Source organism: Microcaecilia unicolor, chromosome 6 (genome assembly GCF_901765095.1).
Source record: "Microcaecilia unicolor chromosome 6, aMicUni1.1, whole genome shotgun sequence".
Lineage (NCBI taxonomy): Eukaryota > Metazoa > Chordata > Amphibia > Gymnophiona > Siphonopidae > Microcaecilia > Microcaecilia unicolor.
In genome coordinates this window covers 42744202-42760627 of record NC_044036.1, presented here as the reverse complement: position 1 = coordinate 42760627, position 16426 = coordinate 42744202, and the positions used below count along the sequence as shown (strand labels likewise).

The 16426-nt window shown below is 41.3% G+C and overlaps 1 protein-coding gene across 1 annotated transcript in view; it reads right to left on the bottom strand.

The window, feature by feature from the left end:
- The window catches only part of LEPR (leptin receptor), a 204665-nt gene that overhangs the window by 123353 nt on the left and 64886 nt on the right, over nucleotides 1-16426 (bottom strand). Inside the window, exon 6 of the mRNA XM_030207748.1 lies at nucleotides 16255-16390. Coding sequence (XP_030063608.1) covers nucleotides 16255-16390 — 136 coding nt within the window. The remainder of the gene's footprint in view (nucleotides 1-16254; nucleotides 16391-16426) is intronic.

Sequence of the window (16426 nt, the reverse complement as noted above, 5' to 3'; positions counted from 1 at the left end):
AAAGTGCAAATTACATTCAGCAGTGTTAATATACCAATATTGAAAGTGCCACAGAGCTTAAAAAAAAAAGAATCCCTGCTTGATTATGCAAAGTATCTCAGAGGAACTAAAAAAAAAAAAAAAGAAACTTGTAAGCTACACTCCAAGAGCAGATACCACAAAACTCTCTTAAAAGTATCACAAAGATAGTCGATGTCCTTTTAACCAAAATGACCTCAACTTTAACTTGCTATAAAGCATAGTAATCACAAAAGGAACAAAATTATGTAAACTCACCATTGTCAACAAAACAACCCCACAGGCTCCTCTGACTGCAATAACATTGCAGCATAATGTATAATGGGAAACATACATATATCAATGCCTGGTAGAATATAACACCCCAATAGTGATTCAAATGAAATATCCAACAAAATAAAAATATAAATAAAAAATCAAATAGAACTGAGAATACTAAAACAAACTTTTGAAAAATAACAAGTAAAAGATGATAAGGGCGTCAAAACATCACATTTGGAATGCATATGAATTCCAATGATGTTATGAGGTGCAGCAACCAATCAGAGGGAAGCAATTTTGTCAAAGTAAAAGCTAAACGAACAAAGAAAATTATATACATAAAAGCTGCAAAAGCCACCATCATCCTCTGTTCTATTCTAATCAGTATCTTGTCCACATCTCCTCCTCTCCAAGGGACAGTGAGGGACCCTTTTACAAAGCAGCAGTAAGCCCAACGCGGGCTTACCGCTCGCTCTTCCGGGACTATCACTGGCCCAACGTGGCCACCGGAGGTAGTCCCGCCCCAAGCGTGTGCCCAGAAGTGGCTTGCGCAGCGATAACCCAGCGGTAATCATGCATCGCTGTATGCTGACTGGTTACTGCCAGGTTAGCGCGGGAGTCCTTATCACCACCTCAAAGGGTGTAAGAGTTCTATCACCGCATGGCCATGTGTGTCTGGGGGCTTTTTTACCCACTGCAGTAAAAAGGGCTCTGGCACACAGGAAAAACGGCTCCCACCGCTAGCATAGGGCCCTTTTCCCGCAGCTTGGTAAAAGGACCCCTGAGCTTTAGCAAGGAAGACAAAAAAAACCTATAATCTTCAAATTTGTGATTCATTTTAACTAAGTGTTCCCAGAGCCGTGCCGATGCGGTAAGCGAGGTAAGCGCCGCAGGGGGGCGCCCACCTTTGGAGGGCGCCGCCGCGGTGCTTACCCTCGCCCTGCCGAGGACTTTAAATCTTTTACCTCGGTCGCAGCAGCGTCAGTGAAAGCGCTGCCGACGTCTCCCTTCCCTTGCACTCATTGGTTCCCTCAGTGTCCCGCCTTCTTCTGACGTCAGAAGAAGGCGGACACTGAGGGAACCAAGAGCGCGAAGGGAAGGGAGACGTCGGCAGCGGTCCACTTTCACTGACGCTGCTGCGACCGAGGTAAAAGATTTAAAGTCCTCGGCAGCGCAGAGGAAAGAGCAGAGAGGCATGCATAGGCGCCCCGTATAAGAGGCTTGGGGAGGCTAAGCCTCCCCAGCCCAATCGTGGACTTCGGACTTCCCTGCTGCCCTCACAAGCGCAGCGCTTTTGCGAGGCAGCTCTGGCTCTCCCTCCTTCCTTCCTTGGTTCCTGCTCTGGCTCCCCGATCAGCACCCCCCCCCCCCCCCCCCCGCGTGTTTTAACCTTTACTCTCCGACGTGGCAGCGATGTCAATCAATGAAGAACGCACAACAGACTCGTTTCCAGATTCTCTCTTCACACAGTGTCCCGCCTTCAGCGTCAGCATGATGCATTTCCTGTTCCCGCGAGGGCGGGACACTGTGTGAAGAGAGAAGCTGGAAGCGAGTCTGTTGTACGTTCTTCATTGATTGACATCGCTGCCACGTCGGAGAGTAAAGGTTAAAACAAGCGGGGGGGGGGGGGGGGGGCTGCTGATCGGGGAGCCAGAGCGGGAACCAAGGAAGGAAGGAGGGAGAGCCAGAGCTGCCTCGCAAAAACGCTGCAGCCTGCCACATGTAGGGGGGAGGGCAGGGGAGAGGAGAATTGTTGGCCATGTATGGATGCAGGGCAGGGAGAGAGAAGAAATCACTGGACAGGAGGGGAGAGGGCAGAGCAGGGGAGAGAATTGCTGACATGGATGGAGGGGAGGGCAGGGAAGAGAGGAGAATTGCTGGGCATAGATCGAGGGGACAGGGGAGAGAGGAAATTATCTGGAGATAGATGGAGGAGAGGGCAGGGGAGAACGGAGAGTTCTGGAGATGGATGGAGGAGAGGGCAGGGGAGAACGGAGAGTTCCTGGACATGGATGGATGAATGGGGACAGGGGAGAGAGGAAATTTGCAGGATATGGGTGGGTGGATGGATGGAGGAGAGGGAAGGGGAGAATGGAGAGTTGTTGGACATGGATGGATGGAGGGGAGGGACGTCAGGAAGGAGATGCACATGGATGGAGGGGAGGGAAGAGAGGAGAAATGCTGGACATGGATGGAGTGGAGGGCAGGGAAGAGAGGAGAAATGTTGGACAAGGATGGGGGGGGGGGAGGAAAGATAAAGGAAGGAGATGCACACGGATGGAGTGGAAGGGAGAGAGGAGAAATGCTGGACATGGATGGAGGGGAGAGAAGACAAAGGTTGTAGATGCACATGGATGGAGGGGAGGGGAGTGAGGAGAAATGCTTTATATGGATGGAGGGGAAATTGCTGAATTTAAAGGCTGGATTGGAACACTTTGAGGGCAGATGTTGAAACTGGAGAAAGGATAGGGTGGTAGACAGGACGCATAAGGACACAGAAAGATGGTGGACATGGTGAGAGAAAAAAATATCAAATGGAAAGAAGACACTGGGACCAAAGCTAATAGAAAAACAAAATGCTCTGACAGCAAAGGTAGAAAACATTTTTTATTCAAAATTTATTAATTGGAATATGTCAACTTTTGGAAATGTCCAAGAAAGCACAAAGGCAGACGGTCTGCAAGCTCCAAGATGGAAAATGTACAAAGCAGATCGTTAAGAACGTAATTTATTAATACAATTTAAAAAAACACATAAATACATATAAAAGATTAGCCCGACACAGGCCGTGTTTCGCCCAGCAGGGGCTGCTTCAGGGGCTACAAGAAATCATAACACAAATATAATTATTATACAGTTGCTCTTCTAAAATCATAATAAAATAACGTGTATACATAATTAAAAAGACACTTACTAATCACACATAAAATGAAACGCATATAAAGGTTTGCTATAAATTATATATATACACATGTATATGTATATAGCACCAAAACCCACAAAGAAAAGGACATGTAAATAAATATATATGTGTATACAGTCAGACAGGTATAATAAAATTCGGAAAATCATGTATATATACTTCTTGTATTTTGCCTTCATATCTATTAAGCCATGTGTTTTTCATGTGTGATCAAGATGCAGTATTCTGCTAGCGTGAAGTATTTGCAGCCCTTTTTGTTTTATTTTGGTTTCACTAGGTTGTGTTCTGGTGTTTTAGAGCCCGGCGTAATTATAGTGCTGCCTTTCCACACATAAAGGTTGTAGCTCGTCCTGTCCTTGGAATTAGTGCTGTTATGGTTTGGTAAGGCTATGAGTGTGTTTTGCACAAGTTTGTATATAGTGTTTTGCAGTGGAGAGATTGTGTGTTGGCCTTACTGAGGTGGCACCAAAACACCAGAAAGGGTGTACAGCGTAAATCATGACACACTACCTCTTGAAGGATCTACATATGGTCGTTAATAAAAGGAGCTCATTGTGAACACTAGCCACCCTAAAAGGTTGTTTTTTGGCTCTACACGTATCATGATATTATGATCCCTTGTTTCATATTGTTGACGGTCTGCATGTTCCGTATGGTGGTATATTGGTGTATTAGGGTCTTCCCAGTGTAATATTTATGGTACAGTAAGGTTCTGAGTGTGTTTTTGCACAAAGTTGTGCATAGTGTTTTGCAGTTGAGCGATTGTGTTTAGTATATGCTTTGAGCAACCACTTTATTCTTTGACATATGATACATATCTAATATCTAAATTTAATAAAAGGTATTAACTGTGACTTTTATTTTTACTTATTTTTTTCTGTGTGTTGTCAAACACTTATGGAGGTAAGCTCTGCCCCTGGCCCACCCCTAACCCCACCCCCTTTAGCCTCCCCAAACAGTTGGGCCACCGACCGCCTATGGAGGCATGGATGGGAGGACAGAGAGACAGGCACGGATGGGAGGGCATGGATGGGAGGGCAGAGAGGCATGGATGGGAGGGCAGCAGCAGGGCCCAGGGAGAGGACAAATTGCTGGAAGGGGAGGGGAGAGAGGAGGATTGCTAGCTATGGATGCAGCAGGGAAGGGCAGAGAGGGACAAGGATGGACATGGGGGCCCAGGGAGAGGACAATTTGCTAGAAATGGAGGGGAGGGGAGAGAGGAGGATTGCTGGCTATGGATGGAGGAGGGAAGGGCAGAGAGGGACAAGGATGGACATGGATGGGAGGACAGGACCCAGGGAGAGAGAAGAAATTGCTGGAAATGGATATAGAGCAAGAAATGAAGAAGAAAGGAGGAAAGTAAAGAAATAAATAGAAAGGAAGCCCTGGAAATGGAGTTAAGAGGACAGATAGCAGCAGACTCAGATACTGGGCCAGCATGATCGGAAAAAGAAAGTCACCAGACAACAAAGGTAGAAAAAAATCATTTTATTTTCATTTTAGCGTTTGGAATATGTCCACTTTGAGAATTTACATCTGCTATCTTATTTTGCAATGTATAGCAATTTGTTTCTAAGAATATTGCTGACAATTCCTGTCAGTGTGGCAAGTGGTGAGCGATCATTTTCACCAGGGGGGGGGGCGCGCCAACTGATAGTCTGCAGGGGGGCGCCAGAGACCCTAGGCACGGCCCTGAGTGTTCCACCAATGGTTTATCAATCAATTTCATACTGATAGCACTATGGTGTTCAATTACTCTCTTATTCAAGGTACACTTTATTTTCCCTATATACAACAGGTTTTACTATTAGAGTATTGCTGGAAAACAAATGTCCTACCAGAGACAGGATGTGCAATAGATTTAATGGCAACATTCACTGAACAAGCTGTACAATTACCACATGGGAAATGCCCATGCGGTATGTCTTTCTTAGATATCTCATTCCTTTGAAATGCGAATGGTACTAACACATCCCTCAAATTTATATTTCTTTTATAAACTATCAATAATTCTTTGTCAGAAAAGAGGTCCACGGTTTTAATCAAGTGCCAATGTTTGCGCTTCATTTTTATAATTTTATTAGCATATAATTAATCTCTCAGTTGGTCCGTGCTAATAGAAAATCCTTCAAATTATCTCAGTATAAAAGCAAGTAATACTCTGTTCAAATAATTCTCTCTTCATGTATTGGAGGAAAACACCCCTCGTTAATATCTTGCGAGCTGCTACCTCTCCTCTGCAGATTAATTGTCTGCTCTGATTAGGATTAGGTGCAGAATTGTCATTAGTCTAAAAAAACCTCCGCTATTCTCTATTTATATTTCTTTGTACATAGTATATTCTTTGTACTTAGTTCTTACATACTTTATTATATAGTCGCTATACACTTATCTGGGCTGTAGAATGGTCTGTCGGGATTGCTCATCTTCAGCTGTTTCCCATCTCCTTGATGGTAAGGGATATATAAAGAGCAATGTCTCCCCACTGGTTTGCTTCGGCTTCTACTTTGGTAGAGTGGCTTGTGCTTCTTTGTGACTGTGTCTACTACTGCTTATTGCCTGATCTGACCTCTGCTGGTATCCTGACTACTCTCTGCCTGACTTGACCTCTGCTGGTATCCTGACTACTCTCTGCTTGCTGCCTGACCTGACCTCTGCTGGTATCCTGATTACTTTCTGCCTGCGGCCTGAACTAATCCTTGCTTGCAACCTGGTCTAGCCCTAGCTCTTGTCCGGATCTCCCTTCCATTGCCTGCGGCCGTTTGACCCCTGTCCGTATCCAGAAGTCCTGTTAGCCACCTGCACCTGGGGGCTCAACCATCAGGGAACGGTGGTCTTCTCAGGTGAAGTCTCGGGGTTGCTCGGCTGCCCGGCTGAGCGCAGGCTCAACTCCTGGACATTGTGCTCCGGCTGGGCACAAGGGTTCACGACTGTGACACAAAGAATATACTATGTACAAAGCAATATAAATAGAGAATAGCAGAGGTTTTTTAGACTAATGACGATTCTGCACCTAATCCTAATCAGAGCAGACAATTAATCTGCTGAGGAGAGGTAGCAGCTCGCAAGATACTAATGAGGGCGCAACGCAGAGAATCTGAAGTCTTTTCCTCCGATAAATGAAGAGAGAATTATTTGAAGAGAGTATACTTGCTTTTATACTGAGATAATTTGTATAATTTTATTAGACAATTACATTCATGTACGTAAGCACTAGTATTCTATAATCTTAGTATGCTAATGGAGATTACATTTTGGTGTTAAGAATACAGAATTAGGGGATTAATGCTTAAAGAAGCACATAGCTACTTCTCTGGGAAGGAAGCACAATACTCCAAGGGCAAGAGGAAATTCGAAGGAGTAATTTCATATAAAGATTCCACTTACAGCTATTGTGGTCTTTTAAAGTGCATCACTTCCTCCCCCACCCCATAATCACAGTGCTTCCTGGCACAGCACTAGATGGAGGGATATTTTCCTATCACTGCCTGAGATGCACGGAACCATGTTGTTTTTGGCCTTATAAATATATGAAACTGATTAGAAGTTCAGTAAATTTTAAATAATAAGTCAAATCCTTGGATGTAAACACATATACACTCACACACACACACACATATAACAATGTTATGATTCTAACTGGACATTAATATTGATGTTACCATTCCTAGTGATAGTAAATGAGAGAAACATTTCATGTACAACCTCATCTCAATCTCGGTGTTTCAGGAAATCTGGTTTGATAGAACTCATGATACTATATAGCAGACTTGGAAAGGGACAGGCCGAAGATGAGATGAAGGTTGCATAAAGTAGCTGTGATAACAAAACCAATGCAATGGCCACATACCAGAGTGATTAGGCACTGTAGATCTTCATAAAATTAGTTTTGACTCCCATTTTGACTCCCTAAATTAGTTTTCACTCCCTAAATTAGTTTTGACTCCCATTTTGATTCCCTAAATTAGTTTTGATTCCCAGTTTTGACTCCCTAAATAAGTTTTGACTCGCTAAATTAGTTTTGATTCCTAGTTTTGACTAACTAAATTAGTTTTTTCTCCTAGGTTTGACTCCCTAACTTAGTTTTGACTCCCATTTTGACTCCCTAAATTAGTTTTCACTCCCTAAATTATTTTTTATTCCTAGTTTTTACTCCCTAAATTAGTTTTTTCTTCTAGGTTTGACTCCCTAACTTAGTTTTGACTCCCTAAATTAGTTTTGACTCCCATTTTGACTCCCTAAATTGCTTTTGACTCCCTAAATTAGTTTTGACTCCCATTTTGACTCCCTAAATTAGTTTTTTCTCCTAGTTTTGACTCCCTAAATTAGTTTTGACTCCCATTTTAACTCCCTAAATTAGTTTTCACTCCCTAAATTAGTTTTGATGCCCATTTTGACTCCCTAAACTAGTTTTTACTCCCTAAATTAGTTTTGATTCCTAGTTTTGACTCCCTAACTTAGTTTTGACTCCCTAAATTAGTTTTGACTCCCATTTTGACAATTAGTTTTTTCTCCTAGTTTTGACTCCCTAACTTAGTTTTGACTCCCAGATTAGTTTTGACACCCATTTTGACTCCCTAAATTAGTTTTGACTCATAGTTTTGACTCCCTAAATTAGTTTTGATTCCTAGTTTTGACTCCCTAAATTAGTTTTGACTCCAATTTAGAGTCCCTAAATTAGTTTTGACTCCCTAAATTAGTTTTGTTTCGTAGTTTTGACTCCCTAAATTAGTTTTGACTCCCATTTTGACTCCCTAAATTAGTTTTGACTCCCTAAATTAGTTTTCACTCCCATTTTGACTCCCTAAATTAGTTTTGACTCCCTCAATTAGTTTTGATTCCTAGTTTTGACTCCCTAAAGTTTTGACTCCCTAAATAAGTTTTGACACCCTAAATTAGTTTTGATTCCTAGTTTTGACTCCCTAAATTAGTTTCGACACCCATTTTGACTCCATAAATGAGTTTTCACTCCTTAAATTACTTTTGAATCCTTAGCTTTGATTCTCAGTTTTGACTCCCTAAATTAGTTTTGACCGCCTAAATTAGTTTTTTCTCCTAGTTTTGACTCCCTTAGTTTTGACTCCCTAAATTAGTTTTGATTCCTAGTTTTGACTCACTAAATTAGTTTTGAAACCCATTTTAACTCCCTGAATTAGTTTTGACTCCCTAAATTAGTTTTGATTCCTAGTTTTGACTCCCTTAGTTTTGACTCCCTAAATTAGTTTTGACTCCCATTTTGACTCCCTAAATTAGTTATGACTCCCAAAATTAATTTTGATTCCTAGTTTTGACTCCCTAAATTAGTTTATTCTCCTAGGATTGACTCCCTAACTTAGTTTTGACTCCCATTTTGACTCCCTAAATTAGTTTTCACTCCCATTTTGACTCCCTAAATTAGTTTTGAGTCCCTAAATTAGCTTTGACTCCCATTTTGAGTCCCTAAATTAGTTTTGACTCCCTAGTTTTGATTCCTAGTTTTGACTCCCTAAATTAGTTTTGACTCCATAAATTAGTTTTGATTCCTAGTTTTGACTCCCTAAATTAGTTTTTAATCCATAAATTAGTTTTTTCTCCTAGGTTTGACTCCCCAACTTAGTTTTGATTCCCATTTTGACTCCCTAAATTAGTTTTGACACCCTAAATTAGTTTTGATTCTCAGCTTTGACTCCCTAAATTAGTTTTGACTCCCTAAGTTAGTTTTGATTCCCATTTTGACTCCCTAAATTAGTTTTGACTCCCTAAATTAGTTTTTTCTCCTAGGTTTGACTCCCTAACTTAGTTTTGACTCCCTCAATTAGTTTTCACTCCCATTTTGACTCCCTAAATTATTTTCACTCCCATTTTGACTCCCTAAATTAGTTTTGACTCCCTAAATTAGTTTTGATTCCCAGTTTTGACTCCCTAAAGTTTTGACTCCCTAAATTAGTTTTGACACCCTAAATTAGTTTTGATTCCCAGTTTTGACTCCCTAAATTAGTTTTGACACCCTAAATTAGTTTTGATTCCTAGTTTTGACTCCCTAAATTAGTTTCGACACCCATTTTGACTCCCTAAATGAGTTTTGACACCCATTTTGACTCCCTAAATGAGTTTTCACTCCTTAAATTAGTTTTACTCTGTTTTGACTCCTTAAATTAGTTTTGACTCCCTAAATTAGTTTTGATTCTCAGTTTTGACTCCCTTAGTTTTGACTCACTAAATTAGTTTTGAAACCCATTTTAACTCCCTAAATTAGTTTTGACTCCCTAAATTAGTTTTGATTCCTAGTTTTGACTCTCATTTTGACTCCCTAAATTAGTTTTGATTCCTAGTTTTGACTCCCTAAATTAGTTTTGACTCCGGTTTTGACTCCCTAAATTAGTTTGTTCTCCTAGTTTTGACTCCCTAACTTAGTTTTGACTCCCTAAATTAGTTTTGACTATTTTGACTCCCTAAAGTAGTTTTGACTGCCTAAATTAGTTTTGATTTTCAGTTTTGACTCCCTAAATTAGTTTTGACTCCCTAAATTAGTTTGTTCTCCTAGTTTTGACTCCCTAAATTAGTTTTGACTCCCTAAATTAGTTTTCACACCCATTGTGACCCCCTAAATTAGTTTTGACTCCCTAAATTAGATTTGCTTCCTAGGTTTGACTCCCTAAATTAGTTTTTTCTCCTAGTTTTGACTCCCTAACTTAGTTTTGACTCCCATTTTGACTCCCTAAATTGCTTTTGACTCCCTAAATTAGTTTTGATACCCATTTTGACTCCCTAAATTAGTTTTGACTCCCTAAATTAGTTTTTTCTCCTAGTTTTGACTCTCTAAATTAGTTTTCACTCCCATTTTGACTCCCTAAATTAGTTTTGACTCCCTAAGTTAGTTTTGATACCCATTTTGACTCCCTAAATTAGTTTTGATTCCTAGTTTTGACAATTAGTTTTTTCTCCTAGTTTTGACTCCCTAACTTAGTTTTGACTCCCAGATTAGTTTTGACACCCATTTTGACTCCCTAAATTAGTTTTGACTCGTAGTGTTGACTCCCTAAATTAGTTTTGACTCCCATTTAGAGTCCCTAAATTAGTTTTGACTCCCTAAATTAGTTTTGATTCCTAGTTTTGACTCCCTAAATTAGTTTTTTCTCCTAGGTTTGACTCCTTAACTTAGTTTTGACTCCCATTTTGACTCCCTAAATTCGTTTTGACTCCCTAAATTAGTTTTGATACCCATGTTGACTCCCTAAACTAGTTTTGACTCCCATTTTGAATATGTGTAATGGTCGGCATTACAACTGATGACTGGAAACACAAACAGTAATGTCCTGGCCAACTCCTTCTATACCCTTGTAGGACCTGCTATCTCTCGATCACACACACACACACACACTCTCTTACACAAAGCAACATTTCTCTTATGTAAGTTGACCTAGTACTTACTTAAAGTTTGGGTCAAGAATTTAATATGCATTGGTCAGCTCATATCCTCACGGATGTCAGAGAGAGGGAGAGATTTCCCTTTGCTGGAATCAAATGTCCTGCCAGCATGCCATATATGTCCACCATATGAGCAGCTTTAAAAATGAAATCTGATTAAGGCAGGCAGTTACAGTCCCTTCCAGAGTTCCAGCAAAAAGTGTACTATCTTAAGCCCAGTGGACAAGATACTTCCTGTTCAAAATTAGAGGTTTGGAAAAGTTCAGCCAATTAAAAAATCAAAATGAACTAAACATTTCTAAGAACTTCTTGATGTTACACATTTACTATTTTATTATTAAAGATGCATACATCATTGAAGCTCTCTGCAAAATAATAATATCAGTAAAAGGTATTGTACCTACTATTAAACATATTGCAGGGGCGTAGCTACCATTGAGCAATCCTGGCAAAATGCTCATGACCATCCAATGGTAGGGGCCACCTACTGTCCTCTGCTCTCCGTCCCTGGTGTAAATCACATCTCTGACTCCCTTCATTGACACCACCCCACCCCAGGTGCCTACTATCACTCTCTCCCTTCCTACTGTGCGCGGGTCGGCAACACCCTGTGGCCCCACTGCAGTCCTCCAGAGCCCCAGCAGTTCACCAGCACAGGCAGGAAGTGACGTCACAGGAGTTGGGGTGTGAAAGAGGAAAGGCCCTTGTGGGGCCGGGCACAAGCAGAAGTGTCTACATCGCTGCCTCTGCTGGTCAGCCTCTGGAGTTCTGGAGGACCCCGGGGGTGAGCGGGAGGAGCTACAGGGCGATACAAACAGTAGAGAGATGCTACATTTGGGGGGGGGGGGGGAAGGTAGGAGAGAGAAATGGGGACCTGTGAGGGGATGGGGAAACAGAAAGAGATGCTGGACCCGTGCAGGGAGGGAAGGAGCAGAAAGAAATGCTGGACCTGCATGGGGGAAGGGAATGTCATGGAGAGAGGGGGAGGGAAACAAGATACTGGACTAGGAGAAGAGAGAACTTAAGACAGAGAGAAAGCGACCGGGATCTAAAGGAAGAGAAAGGGAAGGAGTGAGATGCTGGCCCTGGGATGGGGAAGGATCAGAAGTGTGATGCAGGAGAATAGGGAGAGCGAGGGAGAAGCTAGTCATGGGAAAAACAGGGACACAGAGACGAGATATGGGGTATGGAGAAGAACAGGAAAAGGGACACAGAGAGACAGAGGGGGAGGGGTAGGAACACACTGGGGTGATGCTGGATAAGATGGATAAGGGGAGTAGAAGGAAGGTGGATGGTGGACATATAGAAGAAATGTCAAAAGGACAGAAGACCCTGGAAAGAAAAAAACAGAAAAGCAGAAAAGCGACAGTGGGACCAAAGCAATAATGAGACAACAAAGGTAGACACATTCATTTTCTGAATGTATTAATTGGAATATGTCAGCTTTGGGAAATGTGCATCTCTAATATCTTGCACTTCGGTTTCTACTTCTATTACTATGATATGTTTTCTACATAGATCTGGAATGTGTTTGCTTTTGCAAAGTTTGTTTACAGGAGCGCCAAAGAAGTACCCTCCCCCCCACCCAACCCTTGCTGGCAATGGGAAGTGATGTTGCTCTGTTTTGTAAGTGCTGCATTTGTTAAGGATTGAATTTGCTTTAGGGGAAAGCTTTGGTTACAAATCCTCTCTACCCTCCACCCCTGACGCAGCCTGTTGAGGCAAAACAAGGCCACAATGGGTATTTTGTTTTAAATAAATTGCACTTTTCTACAATTGCTGCAGTGGCATAGCTACAGGGGACCTCAGGTGCCCAGGCCCCCCATTTCTGACTCAGGCCCCCCCTGAACAATAGTGGCCAGCCAGACATTTTTTTTCCGCTTCCTCAGGCTCCCTGCTCCCTGTCCCCACAGTCAGGCAGCTGAGCTCTTCCTCCCTTCCTTCAGGTCTCGCTATCTTTCCTGTCCTCCGTTTCCAGCAGTGCGCAGTGGCACGGGCAGCACCGAAGACAGCTGCCTTGGTCCCATCACTGCTTCATTTCACCTTTTCAACTTCCTGTGAGTGGGACGTAGCAGCGAGATGGACCGGGACAGTGGAAGCAACTATATTCTGTGCTGGCCGTGAAACCGCAGCTCACTGCCCAAGGAGATTTGATTGGGAACAGGATCTTGACAAAAAAAGCTGAAGCCTTAGCCATGGAGGTTAATCTCTCTTTCTGCTCCTCTGCGTAGCCGTCATATCGATTCCCCGTACCCTCAAAACAAAGCACAAACCTATGAGCTACCTCTTCCAAATTCTCATTCTTTATTGTTGATATCATTTTCATTTGATCCCACTTACATTTTCAAACATGACGGCTTTTGCAGCATACAGATGCACACAGAGGAAGCATAATAATGGAATAACTTTTCATAGGTACATTAGTAATTTGGTATAAATTGTAATCAGTGTGTCATTTAGAAGGGCTGGTTATACGGATACCCTAGCATGCGTAGTGTTTGTGCAGAGATTTTTTTTGCTCCTGGTAAAGGGCCACTAAAATAGACATCATATTATGAGAATCGCTCAACATTCAGAGTTTCTATTTATGGATTTTACTTATTTATGACATTTATATCCCACATTAAACATGAATTAGGTTGAAACCTGGGAATATTTAATTTTTTTTTTCCTGTGCCTAGATCAAAAGAGAAAGATGCTCCTTTTGTTTTGTAGAATGAAGTATATTATAAAAATACACTTAATATTATTTACTACTACTATTTATGAGAGAGATATTGAATAATGAGGACAGAGCTACCTTCATGCAGAAGTCCAGAGACAGTCTAAATGTGCCAAAATTTTCCAGTTCTGTGATATATATTTATTTCATTTTTCAAGTCTGTTTGGTTGTATAATGCATGTGGGGTTTTTTTGTTTGTTTTAGGGGGGGTTCGGGGGCGGGGGGTTAATCTTTGTCTCATGACTCTATGTTTGTATATAGGTCAGTCCCTGGAATAATGATGGCTAAGGGAAAGCAGCAGTAAAACAGTTGGAGCTGAATGACATTTATGTTCACACAAAGTTAATCATTTTCAGTGAAAATTAAATCTGTTGGCTGCCTGCTATGTGAATATTCTATCACTGTTTCATTATTGCTATCAAGTTGTTTCATTATTGCTACCAAGTATTATATATTTAGGGTATATGCCTTCAACATAAATTGTTTAAATATGTTTATCCAGACCTTACATGCAGATGGTATTGCTTGTTAAACCCAAACACAAAACCTAAGGATGGTTAAACAATTTGGTATAAACTGTGTTGTTTATGACTTTACTTGTTTTTCACCGCTTTCAGTTCTACTTGGATGTTCAATGCCAGTCACCGGAAACAGCCTGGTATTGAATTTCCAATACAATACAGCACTGTGTAGAGCTGCAAGAACAGTTTTGTATACAGATTGTTTGGAAAAAGCTTGAGGATATTATTTACAGTTTGACCAAAAATCTCCATTGAATTTGGTTAATGAAGGATATACATGGATTGAAAGAACACGGTATAACGGGACTTGTAACTTCTTTTTACCACATGAACTCTTGAATTTGAGACAATGGTTTATACTATTTGAAGAGGATATTGTGATAAGGAAGAGGCTATCCTATCCGGGGTAGGCCACTAGAGGGCGCTAGTAGGAGAATAGGTGGAGGTCGCTAGGACCGGAGAGAGCCCTGGGAGGTCCACAGGTGTAGGAGGTTATGGGCTGGGTCCTGTGTAGCTAATTAACCACTTTATACCCCACCTGAGTTGTGAAAGGAGGAGAAGTGAGCTGGCAACAGAAGAAGAGAAAATCCCCCTGAAAGATACTGGCTAACCTTATGGACTTGTGGTGGACTGGGTGTCCAAAGGAGACAAGCAGGCTGAAAATCCTGGGGTAAGAAGTCCCTAAAGCATTAGTGTTGGACTGTGTGTCCTCAGTACTTATAGGAACTGTGTGTTCAAAGAAAGGACTGTGTGTCCAAAGAAGGAAGGACTGTGTGTCCAAAGAAGGGGGGACTGTGTGTCCCAGTACTGAGAGAAGCAGGCTGCAAAGCCTGGGGTTAAAAGTCCCCAAAGTATTGAAGTTAGTACTGAGCCCATGTATCTGTGTGGGGAGGCTCAGTGTGAAGACCTATGAAAGTATAAAGTATTAAGCTAGAAGAAGTGTGCCCAGGGGCTGGAATAAAGAGTTGCCTGAGAAATATGCATTTGGTAAGACCTGTTTAATTTGCTTAGTGGGAACCAGGTCACCCTGAGCGAGAAGGGGTAGCACACTAATTTGCATATGATCTGCATATTGAGAACCAGGTCACCCTGAGTGAGAAGGCGGATATCACAATATGGACTATGTAGGAGGCTATAAAGGACAAAAAACTTATTATTATCATTCATAATACTCAGTCGCCTACCATTAACCATTGTATTGTGGAAAATAATTTGTATGTGTATAAGGACATGTTTGGTAACATCTATATGAGCAAGATAATAGCACCACAGCAATAAATAGAAATTTCAGATATATAAAAATATAAATCTATTCTTATTCTTTGCTATTTAATCTTTGAAGAATAGTACTAAATAATTGTCCCTCCTTTTAGTTAATTTCTATATTGAATATCCAGGGTCGGTGCTTATGCGGGCTGCCTCCTGCAATCTGAATATCAGGACCACTGTGTCCCACAAGTTTTTAACAATTCATGGGTATCCAGATAATTTATTTGTGGGTTTTACTTTTGGGTAGAAAGTGATCTTGCATTTTGCTTCCTACAGTAGATAATGTATTTTTATTTCTCCTGTGCTGTACTGCTTATAGAGAATGTGATTTCTTAGTGTTTCCTTTTCTAATTTTTGGTCCTTTATTTTGTAATTGGTGAAGATTGGTCTGTGTTCTGTGAGTGACTGAAGTAAGAGATTTTAAAAATGTCAGTATTTCCAAAGCTTCCATAAGTATGAATATGGTTTATGTTGACACAGAGCAGACTGTTTACTTAGAAATCCATCATAAAGTTCACTCTAAGGCACTATTTGGTATACTCCCAAACACTAGTCACAACTATATGCCTAATGCCCCCCCCCCCCCAAGGTTAACTGTAGCCCCCCCCCCAAAAAAAAATGTCAAGTCTGGCTATGCCCCTGTATTGCTGGTCTGCTTCTGGCTGTTTCCTGCTATGATTTCTTGTAGTTTGCCGCCTCTTGCCTCTCTACTGCACTGTGCTGTACCTCTAATGCATTTATTTACAATAATGACAGATGTATCAAAATGTAGCTCCAGATTACTGATGAAAACATTCCAGTAATTTCAATAGGGATTATCACCAGAAAAAAACTAGAACAAAACTAGTTCAAATATTTGCTGTATCCATCCAGATCTGGTCCACATAGAATTAAAGGACAGCTTTCTAGAGAATGCCTGAGATTTAAAGGGATATCTATCACAGTATGGGTGTCACAGCTCGAGTGTACATTTTAATAAGGACAATTTGAGGAATAAAACAGACTGACTGGATTCCTGACCAAGAACAACATAACTGAGTCAAGAGAGATTTGAACATCAATGCTGCAGCACAAATATATACGGACCATGAGTCCTCAAAAATACCAATACTAATGTCACATGAACAACGTACCTTCTGAATTTAGATCATAAAGGCTACTCCAGTCACTCCAGAATCCTGGTCCGTGAAGCCTCCTGCAGCGCACTTGAACTAAGTGTGAAGAGTCAAGCTGCTTATTATCTATGGTCACAGAGGTTTCTCTAACAATCTGTAAAACCCGGCAACATAGTCAAAAGTCTTAGAA